Source organism: Nomascus leucogenys, chromosome 2 (genome assembly GCF_006542625.1).
Source record: "Nomascus leucogenys isolate Asia chromosome 2, Asia_NLE_v1, whole genome shotgun sequence".
Lineage (NCBI taxonomy): Eukaryota > Metazoa > Chordata > Mammalia > Primates > Hylobatidae > Nomascus > Nomascus leucogenys.
In genome coordinates, this window is record NC_044382.1 from 39,645,193 (window position 1) to 39,667,216 (window position 22,024).

Sequence of the window (22,024 nt, forward strand, 5' to 3'; positions counted from 1 at the left end):
GCTGGTGTGATCTTGGACTTCCCAGTCTCCAGAACTGTGAGCAATAAATTTGTATTGTTTATAAATTACCCAGTCTAAGTTGCTTTGTTATAGGATTCCTAATGGACTAGGACACAATCTAAGACAGCCATTAAAGCAGATGCTTTCGGTTCCCTGCCCATATTTCCTGGGATCTCCTTTTCCCGTAGCGGGTGTTTCTTCCCCAGCTACTGTGGGGGTTCAAGACTCACTCTTGCCACCTGTTCCTGGACCCCCCTGAGGAGCCAAAGCTTCTTTGCCCAGAGCTTCAGCCTCCATCTGCTATGGTAGCCTGTGGCCTCTGACTGCTTGGCAGGGGTAGGTGGGGGTACAAAGTCCTCCCTGCCTCCTCATTTCCTGTCAACTGGAGAGCACCCCTTAATAAACCATGTGCACATGAAGCCCTGACTTGTTTCTTCTCCACGGGTGTCTCCTTCTTGGACCAGAAGGCTAGCAGTGATGTTCTTCTCATGATGATAGCAGAATACGATACAACCATGCAAGTACATTTCAAACATCTGTTTGCGGCCCATTTGCTAGCATCCCACTGGCCAACGCATGTGATAAGCAAAATACAAAGTCAAGGTGTGGGAAGACACACTCTGCAGTAGGAGGAACTGTAAAGTCACATGGCAGAGAGTGTGACAAGCAGGGAGGAAGAAAATTGGTGACAATGTTGCAGTCTACCATAGATTATCCCCCAACCCAGAAAACAAGAGCTATTATGTGGGTCCTGGCCTGTGACTGAAGTCAATGACAGTCCCAGTGGGAGTCAAAATTCAAGCACGAGGTGGCCTTACTCAGTATGGACAGGGCTTCTGCTTAATATGGACAGGGTTTTCTAGGCTAGGATAGTCAGCCTTGGGATCCGCTCTGAAGGAGCCGGAGGTGGGAAAACAGACACTGTAGGCTTTGCAAGCCTGTTTGCCTTCCTGGATCCAGACATTACTTTCTGCCTGTCCCCTTGCTCTCCATCCCCCTAACTCGTTACCTGTATGTATCTTGTTTTCTCTTTGCTCTGATTTGCCCTTCCGCTGTGTTCTGGTACATTTTCTTCTGTCGCAGAGGCTCTTGAAGGATACAGGTGAGATTATACTATCTGTCTAACTTGGACATTTCCCCAGTGGAGAAGTATTTGAAATACTGCATTTCCTGTTGCTTTTGCTACTGCTGCTGCCATGACATGTTTAGTATATTTTAAATGAACATAACCTGTATTTTGAGTTAATGCTATTGTGGTTGCTCTTGCCCCCTGTGGTGGCTTATGTGAAGGGAGTAATTTTGGAATTTTCCTCAAAATAACTAGATTCACATAAGAACCTAGCCTCTTCTTTGGCGAGCTTAGCACACTATAACCTATTACGTGTGAAGCTTATAAACTCACATGCTTTTTTCTTTTCCATTTCTAACTTTGATCAAAAGTTTGAAAATTTTAAATACTATTTTTATTATATTACTAGTATTAGTACCATTATTACTAAAAATAACTATTAACATGACTAATTACTATTATAACTCAACCTGCCCTAGTAAAAATCCTTCTTGGCCTTTCCATATAACTCTAGGTCAGCTAGGAATTCCCTCTTTCTTTTAAACATTTTCACTCAACAAATAATTATTGTTTTTTAAATTTAGAGACAAGTTCTCACTCTGTTGCCCAGGCTAGAGTGCAGTGGCGTGATCATAGCCCATTGCTGCCTTGAACTCCTGAGCTCAGGCGATCTTCCCACCTCAGACTCCAAGTGGCTAGGACTATAGGAGCATGCCATTGTGCCTGGCTAATTTTTTTATTTTAATTTTTTTGTACAGATGGAGTCTCACTACGTTGCCCAACCCCTGGCCTCAAGTGATCCACCTGCCTTGGCCTCCCAAAGTACTGGAATTACAGGTGTAAGCCACCACACTCAGCTAATTTTAAATTTTTTTCTAGAGATGGGATCTCATTGTGTTGCTCAGGCTGGTCTCTAACTCCTGGGCTCAGGTGATCCCCTCGTCTCAGCCTCCCAAAGTGCTGGGACTATAGGCAAGGGCCTCCTCACTTGACCAACAAATGATTATTGAGAGTTCACTATATGCTAGGTCATGTGATAGGCCCTGAGGATAAAATGGTGAGCATTTATATTCACCAGATAAATAAAAAAACTAATGTGTAATTATTGATTGTGGTAAGTGCTATAAAGGATTCATGGTCTGTGAAATCTTTTGGAGGCAGGTAAATCTAGTCTGAGAAAATAGAGGATGCCTTTCAGAAGAAGTGACTTTAGCTGGGATTGGAAGGATGAGGAGATGGAGGCTGAGGGTGGGAAGACTATTCTGGGCAAAGGGAACAGCAGATGGAATGGCCCCCTGGTAGGAGGTAGCATGGTTCTTTCAGAGGGATGGAAAAAGGCCAGTGTGCCTAGAGCACAGGAATGAGGAGTGGACAAGGCTGGAGAGGTAGGCCGGGGCCAGATACTGCAGGGCCTCATTGACCAGGGTGAGGATTTTCATTTTTATCCTCAGAACAGTAGGAAGCCATGAAAAGGTTTGAAGCAGGAGAATGGCATAGGTTTGGTATTTTGGAAAAGAAAAATCATTCGCAAGAACAGTTTGATTGGGAGGTGAATCGGGGAGGCCAGTTAGAAAGCTGTGATAGGGCCCAGATCAGAGATGGCAATGGTTCAGACAAAAGCAGTGGGGGAAGATGGAGAGAAGAGTATGCATTCAAGACATACATAGCAGGAAAAATCAACCAGTTTGGGAGGTAGATTGGGTATCAATGTGGTAGAGTAAAGGGGGCTGGCATTTTAGCATTCATCCAGGAAGGGACCATTGTCTTGTCAGTTTGGGATCTCTCCAGGTGAGGCAGCCTCTCCCCTTCACACATTCAGAGATTAGATTAGTACTAAAGAAATTACCTCTTGCCCTGTGATCATAGTAATAGGATAGAAGTTGCCAGTTCTTTGTTATTCTTGCCAGTATTCAGCCTCATCTCCTCCCAGAACCATCTTCCGTAGCTGTTTGATGAATATTTTCCTATCCTAGGAATATGAACCCAGGCTTCCTGGTGGTACCAAGCCAGCAGCCCCCACAGCCCTTCCAGTTAGTTCTATGGCCTAGTCTCTCCTCAGCTCCTGTGGCCTACTGGGTTCTGTGTCAGTGCATTTGCACGTGGGGCTTTGTTACTGTGGTATTCCCTTTATTCCTAGTCTGAGACTCACTTTTTGCTTCATTTGACCCCAACTTTATCAGGAGGGCCACCCCAGAGAAGGATTTTTCCACTGCGCTCTGAATGTTTTTTTTTTTTTTTTTTTTTTTGAGACAGAGTCTTGCACTGTTGCCCAGGCTGGAGTGCAGTGGCGTGATCTTGGCTTACTGCAACCTCCGCTGTTCAGGTTCAAGCAGTTCTCCTGCCTCAGCCTCCTGAGTAGCTGAGATTACAGGTTCCTGCCACCACACTTGGCTAATTTTTGTATTTTTAGTATAGATGGGATTTCACCATTTGCCAAGGCTGGCCTCGAACTCCTGACCTCAGGTGATCCACCTGCCTTGGCCTCCCAAAGTGTGAGCCACCATGCCTGGCCTGAACGTATTTTTTATCCTTCAAAATAATGGTTGGGGTTAGAGGGAGATTATTATGTACATACTTCTATATACTGTGTGTAGGTTCCCATTTTTTAAAGTAAAACATACAGAAACTCCCTACTGAAGTGGGACAGCAGGAACAGCAACAGCATGGTGTGCGATATCCCTGGCATCTTGACTGGGGATAGAGTGACTGACTGGTGGAACTCAGAGTTTTCTATGGGCCTCCCAGAATTGAGAGCACTGTTGAATACTTGCCTATATCATTATCCTTCTATACTTGAGTTTACCTGATTATTTGAGAGAACTTGTGCTGTGTGCTTCCTTCGGAGGAATTTTTTCTGAAAGTTATTGATTTGGGTTCTGAAATCAAACTTAACACCAGCAAGGCAATGCTGTCCTCTGGCAGGAGAAAGCAGAGTCAAAGTCCAGGTGTCAGAAGCACCATCTTTGCTTCAAATCTCCCATCTCCTGAAAAGCCTTTTCCCTGAAATTCTCCCTCCCTACAGCAGTTTCATGAATGAATGAATGGGTGTAGCATTCCATTTGTAGTATGTGCTACTGCACAGTTGCTTTTTAACTATACTTGAGTAGTTTTGTGCGGTGCATAGGAATAGCCCATCGATTCACAACACTTGTTTTTCCCAGCTGTGGATCAGCTCCATAGATAGGTGGGTGTAGGTTTTCAGTTTCTCTTGGCTCCACTCCCTGCCTCCTTGGCTTGCTCTGTCCTCTTGCCTTCCAGTCTCTTCCTTCTTCCTTTTCATAACGTTAAGTGCCACACTTTTATGTGCCAAGCCCTGGCCTAAGGGCTGGGAAATCAAAAAGGAGGAAATACAGTCCCTGTGCTTAGGAAGGAGACAGCCTCATAGAAGGAGCCTAATTAAACAGATGAAGGTGGTGAGGTGTAAGCTTGCTGTGATGGCAGGCTGTCTGGGGTTCTGTGGGACTGACTGTCAGGGGAGGGGCAGGAAGGGTGTCATGGAAGAGACAGTAAAGTAGCATGTCCTGAGGAATGAGTAGGTATCTACCACTTACCTGCTGCACATAACACAAAGCTTTTATTAGCTCAAGAAGACATAGAAGAGCTTAAATATGCAGGTTCTAATTGGGGGACGTTGGTCTCTAGATTCAAGTGTGAATCCTCTTGCCCATCTTACATCATTGCCGTATAGATTTCCTTATAGATTAGCAAAGTGAGTATATGCCAGTGGTGTGTGTGTTCAAGGGAGAGAGATGGGTGGATTGAGGAGGTAACTGAACACAGCTGAGTCGTGTCTTCATGAACTAGTAAGTCCTGTTGGCTTGCTGGCCATCCCGGCGACCTTCCAAAGACCTTGTACCTCATGAGCCTTTTCTCTTCTTGGCTTTTAGGGCAGGCTGTCCCTGCAGGATCCCACGTACGGCTGAATCTTCAGACTGGGGAAAGAGAGGCAAAACTCCAGTATGAGGACAAGTTCCGAAATAATTTGAAAGGCAAAAGGTACAGTGTCAACCCTAGGGACTGGGAGGCTAAGTGATGACATTGATTTTGTATTGTAATACTTAAAATGTTACCCAAATTCATGTGGCTTTTTTTTTAATTTGGAATTTAATAGCATTGAATTTGTGATAAATCTGTCAGGGTTTTATGAAAGTTTACTTCTACAGTCTTTGGAAAGAGACAGTTTGCAAAGCAAATTGATACTTTAAAAAAGGCTGTAGGGGGAATGCTTAACCTGCTTTAAAAATGAAGCTATTTTTCCCAGTACTTTAAGAGCACCCATTTGAATCCCAACAATTAATGCACTGATTACAGATGAGTCATCTATTCATTAAAACAGGCCTGTTAGGCCTTCTGCTTTGCAGTAATACTTCCTTGGTGAACAATAAAATTGCATTTTAAAGTCTTTAATTCAGACTAACTTTCCCTCTCGTTAGTCAGTATTAAAACAGGCTTTCTTATAGTATAAAAGTGGAAGCTACTGCCATTCTCCACTGGCTAGAGGTTGCCTTATTTCTCAATAACCAGGTTAGATTATTCAATTTTAGAGAATTCAGTGTCACTATTTTTCTTTTTGTTGCCTTGAATTAGCATGCTTTCTTTGCTTGATATTTCCTGAATGAGGGGGAAGGAGGTTGAGGCATGGAGTTGCAGGGGTTGCTGGAATTGTGCATTTGGAAAGCTCAGTAGAAATACCAGCCATGAAACTTCTAACACAGGGACCAGCAAATTATGGCCTGTGGGCCTTATTGGGACTGTTCCCTGCTTTGGTTCAGCCTGCAAGTGAAATTGGTTTTTACATTTCTTAAAGGTTGGAAAAAAAATCAAAAGGTAATATTTCATGACTCATGAAAATGTATGAAATTCAGATTTAAATGTCCATAAATAAAGTTTTAATGGGACACAGCCATGCTCATTTGTTTACATATTGTCTATGGCTGCTTTCTTGCTACAATGACAGACTTGATTAATTGGGACAGACACCATATGGATCACAGAGCCTAAAATAGTATCCAGTCATTACAGACAGTTTGCTGACCCTGTGCTAAAAACGTGTAAGCACTGGGAATTAGTAGTTACAGATTGGGTGTGGTTAGCGTTACTCAGTCCTTGGATGATGATGATGATGATGATGATTTTTTTCTTTTTAGAGATAGGGTCTTGCTCTGTTGCCTAGGCTGGAGTAAAGTGGTGTGATCAGAGATCACTGTAACCTCGAACTCCTGGGCTCAAGCAATCTCACTGCCACAACCTCCTGAGTAGGCTGGGGCTACAGGTGTGTGCCACTATGCCTGGCTAATTTTTTTTAATTTTTTTTGTAGAGACAGGGTCTCACTTTATTGCTCAGGCTGGTCTTAAACTCCTGTACTCAAGTGATCCTCCTGCCCTGGCCTCCCAAAGTGCTGGGATAACAGATGTGGACCACTGTGCCCAACCTGGATTTTATAATTTAAACAGTATTTTGCAGGTCAGGCGTGGTGGCTCACACCTGTAATCCCAGAACTTTGGGAGGCCGAGGTGGGTGGATCACCTGAGGTCAGGAGTTCGAGACCAGCCTGGCCAACATGATGAAACCCCGTCTCTACTAAAAATACAAAAATACAAAAATTACCTGGGTGTGGTGGCAGGTGCCTGTAATCCCAGCTACTCAGAAGGCTGAGGCAGAAGAATCGCTTGAACCTGAGAGGCAGAAGTTGCAATGAGCCGAGATTGTGCCACAGCACTCCAGCCTGGGCGGCAGAGCGAGACTCTGTCTCAAAAAAACTAAAACAAAAACCCAGTATTTTGCAGTTAGATGTAATCAGAAGGAGGTCCTAGAGACCCACTTCTTACCCTAGTCTTTTCCTTGACATGCCTGTCAGAAGGTCACTCAGCTGGTCCATGTGCACTTTTGTCAGGTGGCACTCACCCCACAAAACAGCCTGTTCAGATTTAGACAGTTTTCACTGTTAGAAAATTCTACTTCATATTGAGATAGAAGCATTTGTTCTCCTTACAGTCACTCCAAATTGGGAAGGATCTTTCATCTTCCCTCATCCCTCCAGGTAGGCCTATACTTGGAGTGGCCCAGGTCAGACAATTACTCCTTTCTAACAACCATGTAAGAAATAATCAGCTGTCATTGTCATGGCCTCTACCAAACTTCTTTCGTCCACAATACACACATATTTCAGTGTCTCAAAGTACTTTTAGGAAGTCTTTTCTCACATGTAATCCAAGTCTTATTTTCTGAAGAAAAGAATCTATTCTTAGCTTATGAATATTGAGTTAGGGGCTGGGCGCAGTGGTTCACACCTGTAATACCAACAGTTTGGGAGGCTGAGGCGGGTGGATCGTTTGAGCCTAGGATTTGAAAACCAGCCTGGGCAACAGGGTGTGTGTCTCTGCAAAACATATAAAAATTAGCCAGAGGTGGTGGCACACGCCTGTAGTCCCAGCTACTCGCGGGGCTGAGTTGGGAGGATCACTTGAGCCTGGGAGGCAGAGGTTGCAGTGAGTCAAGATCGTACCACTGCACTCCAGCCTGGGTGGCAGAGCCAGACCCTGTCTCAAGAAAACAAACAAACAAAAACAAAACAAAACAAAAAAACACCAAAAACAAAAATTAGCTGGGTGTGTGGTGTGTATTATGCCTGTAGTTCCAGCTACTCAGGAGGCTGAGATGGGAGGATCACCTGAGCCTGGGGAGGTTGAGGCTGCAATAAGCTGTGATTATGCCACTGTACTCCAGCCTGGGTGACCCCATCTCAAAAAATAAATAAGCAAAATATATAAATAAAAAATAAAATCCCTTTACAAAAATAATACTGAGTTAGGAATTTTATTAATTTGGAGTTTATTTGTTGGTTTTTATACTATGAGAAGTCACTTCTCTACCACCTGACTGTAGATCATCAGTGTGAACACGTACTGCTTTGTCTGTTGCTCATATCTTTTAAGAATAGACAGCAGAGCCGTCCATGTGAACTGTAGAGACACACCATAAGGGAGAAATATTTGTCCCTACTCCTGCCTTTTTACTTTCCTCCTTTGGGGAGTCTCTGCCTGAAACGGCCCCTAGCATATGATGGACCTTTCTTCTTCCTTCTAAGCATTTATAGCTAATGGCAAACCTATCTGAATAGAAGTCCAAAGGCATTGACAAGGTGGTGTGAACATTCAGTGCTGTGAACTCAGTGAGCCTTTGATGGTGACTTCCTACTTCTGGGGTGGAGCTCCTCCAATTCCATTTCATGGTGTCTTCCTGGCCCCTTAGCACTGGAATGGGAACAGAAGCCTAAGGGCAGGGCCAGTTCCCTGAAATTGTTAGAGTATTTTGCTTATATCCTTATTCTGTTTTAGAGGACAAAATCCATAGCTTTCCATGAAATTGTCCAAGAAGTTAGTAATCCCACAGAGTTAGGAACCATTGGCCTAGAGGGAGATGGGGACAGTCCATTAATCCAAAATTCATGGCAGTCTTTCTACTATTTTTACTGGTTGTGTGGCTGGCCACATTGCTACCTAGAGCTGCAATGCTTGTGGGCTCTAAAGCCTGGGACAGAAGACCCTGACTCTGGCTTGTCTTAGAGAGTTCCTTTAGCACTGCCTTATTTCATTGCACGTAGTTGGCTCTTAGCAACAGGTTTCCACTTGCTATTTATGCTTTACGCTTTGCCATCTCTAGTGGTTTTAGTCCATATCCCTGTCAACATCTCCACAGTACATCTCTCTTTTTGCCCTGGAATAACCAGCTTCTTGGACTCTTCCTCCTAGGTTTGGAGGACTGAGGGTAAAACCACATTCAAGTTGTGCCATCTTGGGTTGAACATTTACCAAGGTCCAATATGGTATAGTGGTTAAAAGGTTGGGCTAAGGACAGGGCCATTTACTTCCTCCACTTATTTATTTCACAAAAACCTATTGAGTGCCCACGTGCCAGGCATTGGGATACCATAATAAACAAAACAGCCTCCACAAGGCTGGCGGACAGAAAACCAGGTACATAAGCACAGAAGTAAGATATTATCTGGTCATTACTGATAGTTTGCTGACCCTGTTCTAAAACATGAAAGTATTGGGAATTAATCCTAGATTAATTAACTGGCCCCTAAGGGAGGAAGGAAAAGAACCAATGTGGCTGATCCCAGGAACCTGTCAAAGACTGGATTGGTATCCTCACCGAGATCCCTGGAGCTGATCCAAACCACAGCCATGCATCTTGACTAGAGAGAAGACATCCATTGGGGAGCAAGGTTTTACCACTAGCACTTATTTCAGTTCAGGGAACAGAGGTAAGAACAAGGATGATATGGACAAAAAGAATAATTAACTCTTTATGCAAAGGGTTAGGTTTATAGGTTTAGGAGTTAGGACATTTCAGACAGATGGAACAACAGGAAGTCCTGGGCTTTATCAAGGAAAAGACTTTGTCAAGTATGAGAAGCAAGAAAACGATCAAGGTGACTAGAGAGGAGAGAAGGAAGGAAACCGATAGGAGATGAAATTGGAGAGGTATGTGGGGGCCAGATCATGTGGCTTTTGAGGAAGATTTTGTATGTTCTTCATTCACCTTTAATTGTAATGGAAAGCCATTGGAAGATTTTTTTTCCCCCTAAGACGATGTCTTGCTCTGCTACCCAGGCTGGAATGCAGTGGCACCATCTCAGCTCACTGCAACCTCCGCCTCCCGGCTTCAAGCAATTCTCCTGCCTCAGCCTCCCGAGTAGCTGGGATTACAGATGCCCGCCACCACACCCAGCCAATTTTTGTATTTTTCGTAGAGACGGGGTTTCACCATGTTAGCCAGGCTGGTCTTGAACTTCTGACCTCGTGATCTGCCCGCCTCGGCCTCCCAAAGTGCCAGGATTACAGGCGTGAGCCACCGTGCCCAGCTGCCATTGGAAGATTTTAGGCAGGAGGGTGATTTAGTTGCTATGTGTCTGGAGATGAGATTGAAGGTGGACAAAAGAAGACAGAATTAGGATGTCATTTCAGTAGATCAGGTAGGACATAATGGTGGCTTAGTCTAGGGTATCATAACAGAGACTGAATGAATTTGGAGATTTAATTTGGAGGTAGACTCAAGAGGACTTGCTTATGATTTCAGTGTAGAGGTTGAAGGAAGGTGCAGGGAGGGGCACAGATTGAGGATAAAGCCTCATTTTGGAATTTGAGCAACTGGGTGGTTGTTGGTACTATTTATTGAAATAGAAAAGTTGGGAGGGGGACAGACTTATAAGAAGAAGAATCAAGAGCCATGTTTTAGATTCAATAAGTTTGAAGTACTTGTTAAACATTTGAGATACAGATCTATCAGGTAGTTGTACAAGAGTCTGATTGGTGCTCAGGGGAGAGGTTGGGCTGGAGATGTAAATGTGGAGATTACCGGCAGATAGGTTTTTAAAGTAACTAGGGGAGGATGTCGAGGTGGAGAAGATTGACAGGGCTGAACTCCAAGGCATTCCCGGCTATGTGGCTCAGGTAGGACATGAGGAACCAGCAAGAGTTGGAGAAGGAATAAGGAAGAGGAAGAGCCATGAGAGTGAGGTAACAAGCCAGGAAAGGAGTTTTTTTTTTTTTTTTTTTTGAGACAGGGTTTTGCTTTGTTGCCCAGGCTGGAGTGCAGTGGCATAATCACGGCTCACTACGGCCTGGGCTCAAGCAATCCTCCCACCTCAGGCTTCTGAGTAGCTGGGGCCACAGGCACACACCACCATGCCTGGCTAATTTTCAAGTTTTTTGTAGAGACAGAATCTTACTATGTCGCCCTTACCGGTCTTGAACTCCTGGGCTCAAGCAATCCTCCCTCCTCAGCCTCCCAAAGTGCTGGGATTACAGGCATGAGCCACCACACCTGACTGAGAGTTTTTCAAGAAGGGAGGGTCAACTGTGCAAATGCTCTTAGTGCTTGAGGAACATGAAGTGAGTGAAGAAGGGTCCATTGGATTTGGTCATCAATTTTTGGTAATTTTGATTAGCAGTGTGAGTAGAGTTGTGAGGACAGAATCCAGATTACAGTAAATGGCAATATAAATAGGAATAAAAAAGGTGGGGATAGTGAGTGAAAACAATGTGTTCATAAAGTGTTACTCTGAATGAGAGCAGGGAAATGGCAGGATAACCAGAAGAGACTGTGAGGTAAAAGGAGAATTGGTGTGCTGATGGGAATAATCCAGCTGAAGGGAGAAATTGACCATGCAGGCAGGAGGGAGCAGTGTAATTATGGGAGTTAAAGCTTTTGTAAAGGCAAGTGTGATCTGGAACTAAGTTTAATAGGATCAGGGACACTCATCCATTATAATAGGCAGGAAAGTAGAAAACATAGACTTAGGTGCAGGTTGGCTTGTAGAGCTGATCATGGGAAAATGAAGTTTTGGTCTATTTTTCTTAGTGAAGAATGAAGTAAGAACACCAGATGACTGTTTCGTGTGTGTGCGTGAACTTGAGTGCATATGTGCATGCTTGTGTGCATGTAGTTGGGACTGAGAGTGGGTGATGAGAGATGGCTTGGGAGAGTGAGACTTAAGGCGTAAACAGAGATACACGGAATAATGGGATTAGTCCTGACCAAGTCTTACAGGAGGGAGGAGATAATGTGTTCAAGCTATGGTTCCTGAATACTTAGCTCCCTCTTGGGTATGTGGATGGAGCAGTGGTATCCTCAGACATTGGCAGTGGATGGTGCTCTGTAGGGAGAGGGATTCAGGATTCTCGCCCTACTTTATAGCATTGTGGTAACTATTTGAATGAAATATTACTTTTAAGGGATTAACACACTGCCTAACACATGGCTAAATGCTCAATAAATGACTTACTAGCTATTATTAATTAGTTTAGGAGGACTGAGGTTTAGAGAAGACGAGTGTTTTTCTCAGAGCCCTAAAAGGTCTCTAGGAAGAATGAAAGCCCTTGGTACATGAGAGCTGAGGTGTGCTGGAATCTCAGACTATGAGACTGATGTGCTCTTCCTGCCTGGAGTAGAGCAGGCCAGTAGCCCCTTCCTCCTCACCTCTGAAATCTTGTGGGCATTCCAGGATATATGGAATCCTGAACCCAACACCAACCAGACAGTCTTGTTAAGCACAGTCCACACTCTACTCTTCCTTTCGTGCACATCATTCTTGTGCTTACCTCTGTTCATTGAACTAAAATGAATGCTAGTGGTAAAACCTTGCTCCCACATGATGGATGTCTTCTCTCTGGTCAAGATGCGTAGCTGTGGCTTGGATCAGCGCCAGGGAATTTTGTGAGGAGACCATTCTGGTCTTTGGCAGGTTCCTGAGATTATAGCCACATTGGTTCCTTTCCCTCCTCCCTTTGGAGGCTGGCTGTGGAAGGGGCTGACCTTGATTCTACTCCTTAGTATCTCAAATCCATTCCTTGGTCAGGTTGAGACATACCTCCTGCCTCTCCTTTGTGCTCATAGGTTGGTCTTATGGTGTGAATCTATCCAACTTGTTTTCGTAAAGACAGGCTGCCTTGTCTAATCAGTTCAGGCACACACTGTGGGGCTCAGGGCCCTGTTGTCCCCTTTCATGGAAAAATATATTAATAAATAAGGGGGCACGCTACTCCCTGTGTCCCACTTCCCTCTGAGAGGTCCTGCTCTGGCAGCGTGCTGAGGGAGGAGCATTGCACAGTTATGCCAGGCTTATTTCTGCCTGAGAAGCTGGCTGAGAGCCCTCTGTTCATGGTTGGCTTCTGTCTGCCCCATGCCATTTCTTCCTCTTTCATGAAATGATCCCATTTTCAGCTATGTCTTTCCTCTTCTAGCTTCAAGGTAAGGTCACTCTGTTAGACCCTGGCTGACTGAAGGCAAAGATATGATAGTACACTCACAGCTGGCCTGGACTCACTTACCTTAGGGTGCCATTCACCCAGGGACATTTTCCTTCCTGGGGAATATGATGCTCCCCTCTTATTTATTTTTAGAGACAGGGTCTGACTCTGTTGCCCAGCTGTGGGAGTACGGTGGCACAATCATAGTTTACCACAGCCTCGAACCCTGGGCTCAAGTGATCCTCCTTCTTCCCACGTAGCTGGGACCACAGGCATGTACCATCACATCCCAACTAATATTTTTAAATTTTTTGTAGAGATGGGATCTTGCTATCCTTCCATCTTGGCCACCCAGAGTACTGGGATTACAAGTGTGAGCCGCAAAGCCTAGCCATGCCTCCCTCTTTACTCTTAGTTTTCTTTGGACAGGCTGGATATCAACACCAACACCTACACATCTCAGGACCTCAAGAGCGCACTGGCAAAATTCAAGGAGGGGACAGAGATGGAGAGTTCAAAGGAAGACAAGGTGTGTGATGATTTTTCGTGTGAGTATAAGCCTGTAGCATGGCCTTATTGTTTTTGCAGAGAATGGAATCATTTTTATGGGAACTCTTGCAATAAACATGGGATAACAATATTGTAAAATAATTTAAAGAACATTATTGACAAATAAGAAACGCGTTTAGACTATTAAAAAAGGTGCTGGGAGCATTTCTATCGTGGTTTAGGTTAGAATTCTATTTGTCATCCCATGTCTTCAAACAGCTCCCCATGTTTGGAGAAACTGAGGCACCAAGCAGGGGTAGCCATTCTCTCCATTATCACAGGCCTGAGTGGAGTGAGTAGACTTTACGGCCCAGATCTCTGCCTCACTTACACTTGGATTAGATACAAGCTTGTTCCAAAAGAACAGAGGAGCTGGCCCAGGAAGCAAGAAGCCGGAATCCTTGTCCTTGTCCTTTGAACGTGTAGCAAATGCGTTTCTTCTAGGCTTCAGGTTCCTTAAATTTAAAACATGAGGCTGGAACAAGAGGATGACTGAGGTTTCCTCCAGCTCTAAATTTCTCTACAAGCTAAGGGAATGAGAAGAGGAAAAGGTGAAGAATCGCAACCCCTTGGCCATGCCCCTAATGTCTGGGAGGGCTCACAGGTGCAGGTCTATACCAGGAAGATCTTGAGCTCTTGGAGTCATTTGTCTGTATTTCTGTTTGAGTCCTGTCAGTTTTTGAAAGAAGCTTCTCTGTTGGCTGCCTTAGAGACCTAAGTTCTCCCTCCCTCTTCTCCTTATAGTCCCCATTTGCGTTTTTTTTTTTTTTTTTTTTTTTGAGACGGAGTCTTGCTGTGTCGCCCAGACGGCCTTGTTGTTTGTGCGGTGGTACGATCTTGGCTCACTGCAAGGTCCACCTCCCAGGTTCAAGTGATTTTCCTGCCTCAGCCTCCTGAGTAGCTGGGATTACAGGTGCTTGCCACTACACTCAGCTAATTTTTATGTTTTCAGTAGAGATGGGGTTTCACCATGTTGGCCAGGTTGGTCTCGAACTCCTGACCTCAGATGATCTGCCCACCTTGGCCTCCCAAAGTGCTAGGATTACAGGCATGAACCACTGCGCTCGGCACTCATTTGCCTTTATTTGCCTCTTCACTCTTTCCCCTGAATCCAGGTAATATCTTAGAGAGACAGCATGAGGCTCTTGACAGCTTGTGTATTACTGGAAGAAGCCATAGGTTGTTCTGATCCTTTATAACTAAATATTTCTGGGAAAATGAACCTTTTGGGGGATAGGAAGCTGGTGTTTACCTGTTTAAGATGTGTGAAATGCAGGCCCAGTCTCCACATCTTTACTGATCTTACCAAAGTCACTTCTCCTACATGGAGAGTGTATGTGGTGTGGGAGGGCACGTGGCTTGGTGGCAGCAGCAGTGGGTGAAGGAAGGCAATGCTCGCAATTACGTCCTACCATAGATGTATTAGCCGAGGTGCTGAGGAGAAGCACATCTTCTGCCTGGTACAGGTGAGGCCAGGAGAGGAGTGCCTGGGTGCCTAGGACAGGGACTGGCCAGGGCTTTGGCTCCTTCCCCACTCATCGTCAGTTCCATGTGGGACTGATGGGAACATTAAAAAGCTCCTATTCAGCGTCTTCTCTGTGGATGGAGGACGCACTTAACCTTGTTCTCTTCTCTTTGCTTTCCCTGGGAGTGTTTTTGGATTTTCTTTTCTCAGGTGATGGCATTTCCCCCCACCCCAGTAATTCAATTAGTGTAGAAAAGTATGAATATTTATAAAAGTATTTCAAAATGTATAACCAAGAGATTACTTAAAAGTTTTAGTTGCTGGTTTTCGTAATTAAAAATACTCCTCTCGGCTGGGTGCAGCACTTTGGGAGGACAAGGCGGGTGGATCATCTAAAGTCAGGAGTTTGAGACCAGCCTGGCCAACATGGGAAACCCCGTCTCTACTGAAAATGCAAAAATTAGCCGGGCATGGTGGCATGTGTCTGTAGTCCCAGATAGTCCAGAGGCTGAGGTGGGAGAATCACTTGAAACCGGGAGGTGGAGGTTGCAGTGAGCCTAGATTGCACCATTGCACTCCAGCCTGGGTGACAAGAGAGAAACTCCGTCTCAAAAAAAAAAAAAAGAAAAAAAGAAAAAATACTCCTCTCCCCGTGCAAGGGGATCCCAATATCAGCACCCAAATGCAAGACCCAAGCTCCAGCTCATCTGCACCAGCTGCACACCTCTGAGGTCTGGCTGTCGTACTCTTTCCTTACTTATGTGGAACTTAGGTTGTTAGCACCATCACGGAGGTGCTAAGTCCTGGCGTCCTTCTCCGGCTTTCATTTGGAGCCTATCTGGACTGACCCAGCTCACTGCCAATGTGCTCTTCAAGCTGGCGCTGGGATTGGCAAATAAATGGATTTGAAATTGGTTGGGGAGTTTCTTACATATATCAAGCTCTTGGCTACAGATATCATCCTATTTTTGTTTATTAATCTTTAAACCTAGCCTATGTGGTGTCTTGCAAGTACAGGATGGTGCTTTTGTGATTTATATAGACAATACTGTCAGATATTCGGCCATATCCTCTTAATTAAATGAGTGGGTTTTTGGGAATTGGATGTTTTTTGGGGAGGAGAACATCAATTACATTGTATCCATTGGTAGCTTAGTAGGTTTAAGTGAATCAGTCTTTCCCGGAGTTCCTTGGTTCTTGGAAAAGCTGTCTCTCCCAGCAGATTTGGTTGTTATGGTTGAATCTCATCTACTTATCCCTCTATTTCCATACAAATTGCTTGATGCTTATATGTTTTATTATGTCTGCTACTGTTCACCTGTATTCTACAAATTATTGTTTTTTTTAAGATATGGCCTTCTTAAGCTTTTGATTCTTGGCAAAATGTAATAGACTCATTTCTCCCTATTCCCCCAGCTAAGGGTAACTAAAAACCCTGGACATAATACTGAAAGCAAATGTAGGAAGACTCTAAAACCCAGTCAGAAGGCAGCAGACTGGCTAGGGACCTTGGAGCTTGGGGAATGACATCAGTGAGTTCCTTGGATTTTCTTTTTGTCCTCTATATATTTTAGACTGAGTGTTGGCAAATCCCACATCTTGAAAATGTCAACTGGCGCAGATTTTAAAAAGTTATAAGAAAAGCCTGCTATTTCTAGACAAAGAATTGAGCAAAGGGCATCCTAACAGGACAGAAACCTTATTTACAATACCTGTTCTACTCCTGCCAAAGATAATGAAAATCTCCCCACCCCACTTAGTGCCAGTGTAGTGGACACTGAGGTAGAGAGTCTGGATTTCTGCCTCCTATTTGGTGGTAGTAGCAAGCTGTACTCTGATTCCTCCACCAGGGTCACCAGGAGCGAAGTGGAGAGCCTGAACTCATATCTGCTCCTGACAGCAAAACAGTGGTAGAAGGCAGTGTTCTGCTTCTTCCACCAAGATGGTGTCAGTGGGAGTTGAGCAGAGAGCTTGACTTTTCATCCTCTGCCTAGTGGATACTCTCTGCTTCCCCTGCTGGTGTATTACCAACAGACCAAGTGTGGACCCTGATTTTCCATCTCCCATCTGACAGTAGCAGGCTGCTTATCCTGCTGGAGTGGTGTCTGCAGAGGCTAAGCAGGGAACTTGAATATCTGTCCTCTGCCTGGTAGCAGCAACATGGTTTTTTACTTCTCCCTGATGACATGGTGTCCGCTGGGGTGAATGAAGAGTCTGTACTTCCACCCCCAAGTTGGAGGCAGTGAGACACTGTGAGGCAGCATTCTGCTTCCCTCTCTGGGGCAGGGCTAGTGGAATAAGTGAGAAGTATGAACTTCCACCCTCAGGCCAGCAGCAGTGAAACAGTGCTCGATTCTCCCACCAAAGTGGTGTCAGTAGAGGCCCACCCAGGGAGGAACCTAGACTTCCACTCCCAGTGGCCAGCATCCAGTGGTGGCAGGTGAAGCTGTTTCTCTTCCCAACTAGAGTAGGAGTAGGATTTGGGAGAGGGGGGAGCTAGAGAAAGGGATTTTGCATATGAAGTCCTAGACATACCCATTCAGTGACCCATACAAGAAACTGACCAGAATTAATACAACAAAAAGTTTAGGAACTGAACTATAGTGTGGAATGCTGCCCAGGTTTTTAGATTGGCCTCTGGGTAGCACACAAAGGAAGCAGACCAGAATAGCACTACAATGCTCTGAAAACTAAATTGTCATTGGAGCCACAACCCACACAAGTAAGCCAGAACCAGTATACTAAACCTAAATAGGATGTCTACCTACTGAAAAAGATTAAGTAGGATCTGGAATTTCATAACTTAATGCCCAAAATGTTTAGGATATAATTGAAAATTACTTTTCATACCAAGAACTAGGAAAATCACCACTTGAATTAGATAGTCAACAGATGCTGTTATGGATTGAATGTTTGTGTCTCCCCCAAATTTATAAGTTGAAGCCCTAACCCTGCAATGTGATGTTTGGAGGTGGGACCTCCAAGGTAATTAGATTTAGGTGAGGTCATGAGGGTTGGGCTCAAGAGGGATTAATGTCCTTAGAAGAATAAGAGAGACCAGTACTCTCTCTCTCTACCATGTGAAGACACAGCTAGAAGGTGATTATCTGTAAGCCAGAAAGGGGACCCTCACCAGGAACCACGTCAACTCATTCCTTGATCTTGGACTTCCCCAGCATCCAGAATTGTGAGAAATAAATGTATGTTGTTTAAGCTACCCAGTATATGGTATTTTGTTATAGCAGCCCGAGAAGACTGAGACAGATGCTAATACTGAAATGACTCAGAAGTTGAAATTACCTAACAAGAATTTTAAAAAAACTATTATAAAATTGCTTCAGCAAGCAATTATGAGCACCCTTGAAACAAAGTCTCAGCAAGGAAACAGAAGATAAGAAAAAGAACCAAATGGAATTATAGAACTGAACAATATAATAACTAAAATTTTAAAAGTCACCAGATAGGCTCAGTAGCAGAACAGAGATGACAGAGAAAAGAATCAGTAAACTTAAAGACAGATAAATAAAAATTACACAGTCTGAACAACAGAGAGAAGATAGATTGGAGAAAAAAAATAACAGAGCTTTAGGAACCTGTGGAACTGTAACAGAAGAGCTAACATTTGTGTCATTGGAATTCCAGATGGAGAGTAGAAAGAATATGGGGCTAGAAAATAATTAAGAAACAAGGGCTAACAAATTCCCAAATGTGGTGAAAGGCATAAACTCACAGATTCATAAAGTGAATCCAGTGAATCCAAGTGAACTCCAGACAGGATAAACTCAAATCAACACCAAGATACATCACAGTTAAACTTCTGAAAACTAAAGACAGAAAAATCTTCAAAGCAACTAGAAAAAAATAACACAACTACAGGGGAACAATGATTGAGCGATATTGAATTTTTTATCTGAAACCATAGAGGCCAGAAGTATGTGGAACATTTTTCAATTGCTGGGGGAAAAAATGAACTGTCCACACAGAATTTTATAGCTGTGAATATATTTCAGGAGTGAAAGGGAAGTCAAGACACTTTTAGAGAGAGGAAAATTAAGAAAATTTCTCACCAGCAGACCTACTCTGAAAGAATGACTAAAGGATATTCTCCAAATAGAATGAAAAAAGAATAATAGAAAGAAACTTGAAATATCAGGAATAAAGAAAGAACAATGTAATGAATAAAAAATAGGGAAAATGCAGCCTATCCCTTTCTTCTTGAGTTTTTATTATTTCTAATTTTTAACTTTTAAGTTCAGGGGTACATGTTCAGGTTTGTTATATAGATAAACTTGTGTCATGGGGGTTTGTCGTATAGATTATTTCATCACCCAGGTATTAAGCCCAAGTACCCAACAGTTATTTTTCCTGATCCCCTCCCTCTTCCCATCCTCCACCCAATAGGCCCCAGTGTGTGTTGTTCCCCTCTAAGTATCCATGTGTTGTCATCATTTAACTCCCACTTGTAAGAGAGAACATGTGGTATTTGGTTTTCTGTTCCTGTGTTAGTTTGTTAAGAATAATGGCCTCCAGCTCCATCCATGTTTCTCGAAAGGATAGATCTCATTCTTTTTTATGGCTGCGGAGTATTCCATGGGGTATATGAACCACATTTTCTTTATCCAGTCTATCTTTGATGGGCATTTAGGTTGATTCCATGTGTTTGCTATTTTGACAAATCTGACAAAAACAAGCAATGGAGAAAGGATTCCCTATTCAATAAATGTTGCTGGGATAACTGGCTGGCCATACACAGAATATTGAAACTGGACCCTTTCCTTATACTATATACAAAAATGAACTCAAGATGGATTAAAGACTTAACCTAAAACTATTAAAACCCTGGAAGACAACTTAGGCAGTACCATTCAGGACATAGGCATGGGCAAAGATTTCGTGATGAAGATGCCAAAAGCAATTGCAACAAAAGCAAAAATTAACAAATGGGATCTAATTAAACTAAAGAGCTTTTGCACAGCAAAAGAAACTATCAATAACCTGCCGAATGGGAGAAAATTTTTGCAAACTATACATCCAACAAAGGTCTGATATCCAGCATCTGTAAGAAACTTGAACAAATTTACAAGAAAAAAACAACCCCATTAAAAACTGGGCAAACTGCTGAAGTTTGACCCCAGCGAGATCAAGGTTGTATACCTGGCCAGGCGTGGTGGCTCTCACCTGTAATCCCAGCACTTTGGGAGGCCAAGGCGGGTGGATCATGAGGTCAGGAGATAGAGACCATTCTGGCTAACATGGTGAAACCCCATCTCTATTAAAAATACAAAAAAAATTAGCCGGGCATGGTGGTGGGCGCCTGTAGTCCCAGCTACTCAGGAGGCTGAGACAGGAGAATGGCGTGAATCTGGGAGGCGGAGCTTGCAGTGAGCCGAGATCGCGCCGCTGCACTCCAGCCTGGGCGACTCAGCAAGACTCCATCTCAAGAAAAAAAAAAAGTTGTATACCTGAGATGCACGGAGGGTGAAATGGTCGCCACATCTGTGCTGGCGCAGGTGTCATTGCTGGTATCTGGCACTGGCCCCAAGATTGGCCCCCTGGGTCTGTCTCCAAAAAAGGTTGGTGATGACATTGCCAAGCCGGTGACTGGAGGGGTCTGAGGATTACAGTGAAAGTGGCCATTCAGAACAGACAGGCCCTGATTGAGGTAGTACCTTCTGCCTCTGCCCTGATCATCAAAGCCCTCAAGGAACTGCCAAGAGACAGAAAGAAAAACACTAAACACAGTGGAAATATCACTTGTGATGAGATTATCAACATTACTTGACAGATGTGGCACCAATCTTTAGCCAGAGAACTCTCTAGAACCATTAAAGAGATCCTGGGGACTGCTCAGTTTGTGGGCTGCAGTGTTGATGGCCATCACCTCATGACATCATAGATGACATTAACAGTGGTGCAGTGGAGTGCCCAGCTAGTTAAGCACAAAGGAAAATATTTCAATAAAGGATCATTTGACAACTAAAAGAAAAGTGGGCAAAGGACATAGACACTTTTCAAAGGAAGACATGCATGTGGGCAGCAATCATATGAAAAAAAGCTCAACATCACTGATCATTAGAGAAAAGCAAATCAAAACCACAATGAGATACCATCTCACACCAACTATAATGGCTACTATTAAAAAGTCAAAAAATAATAGATGCTGGCAAGGGTTGTAGAGAAAAAGGAATGCTTATACACTGTTGGTGGGAGTGTAAATTAATTCCACTATTGTGGAAAACAGTGTGGCAATTCCTCAAAGACCTAAAGACAGAAATAGCATTTGACCCAGCAATCCCATTACTGGGTATATACCCAAAGGAATAGAAATTGTTCTGTTATAAAGACACACACATGCATATGTTTTTGAGTTTTTAAAATTGTTTGATAGTTGAAGCAAAAATTATGACATGATCTGTTTCTGAATGTATAGTGAGGAATTTTGAAGACAATTAGGAGGGGGAAAGGATTAAACATATTTGGAGGTAAGGTTTCTACATTTCACTCAAAGTGATAAAACATTGATACCGGTAGATTATGATGTTACTTATGTATATTATAATACTTAGAACAATCATTATTAAAAACTATACAAACAGTTATACTCAAAAGCATAGGGAATCCAAAAAGGAATTATACAATATAAAATGTACCTTGGTTTGTCACAGCAAGGTGAGAAATGGGAAACAGAGGAACAAAAACTGGAGGAAACAAAAAAATAAAATGGTGTATTTAAGCTCTAACATATAAAAATATTACCTTAAAACATAAATGTATAATAATTGTAAAATGTTTTATAATTGGTCTAAATATACCAATTAAACAGATTTTCATAATGAATTTTAAATGAATTTTAAAAATATGCTTTCTACAAGAAATTAAAATATAATGATAAAGACAGTAGGTTGAAAGTAAAAGAATGGAAAGTATATCATACAGATATTAATGAAAAAGCAGGAGTTACTATATTAATATGAAAGTTGACTTTAGATTAAAGGAAATTATTAGGAACAAGAGCAATTTACATAATGATAAAGGGCCAATCCACTAAAATATTCAGTAATTTTAAATGTGTATGTACCACTTTTATTTGTATATAAAAATACCTGAAGCAAAAACTAACAGAACTAAAAGAAAGAAGCAGACAAATCTGCAATTACAGTTGGGGATTTCAACATCCCTTTCTC

At 43.1% G+C, this 22,024-nt stretch overlaps 1 protein-coding gene across 4 annotated transcripts in view; it reads left to right on the forward strand.

Moving 5' to 3' along the window:
* The window catches only part of SIL1 (SIL1 nucleotide exchange factor), a 241,129-nt gene that overhangs the window by 136,226 nt on the left and 82,879 nt on the right, over nt 1–22,024 (forward strand). For all 4 annotated transcript variants that reach the window (XM_030828508.1, XM_030828519.1, XM_030828513.1 and 1 more), the window contains 2 exons: nt 4,957–5,065; nt 13,256–13,355. In XM_030828508.1, coding sequence (XP_030684368.1) covers nt 4,957–5,065; nt 13,256–13,355 — 209 coding nt within the window. The remainder of the gene's footprint in view (nt 1–4,956; nt 5,066–13,255; nt 13,356–22,024) is intronic.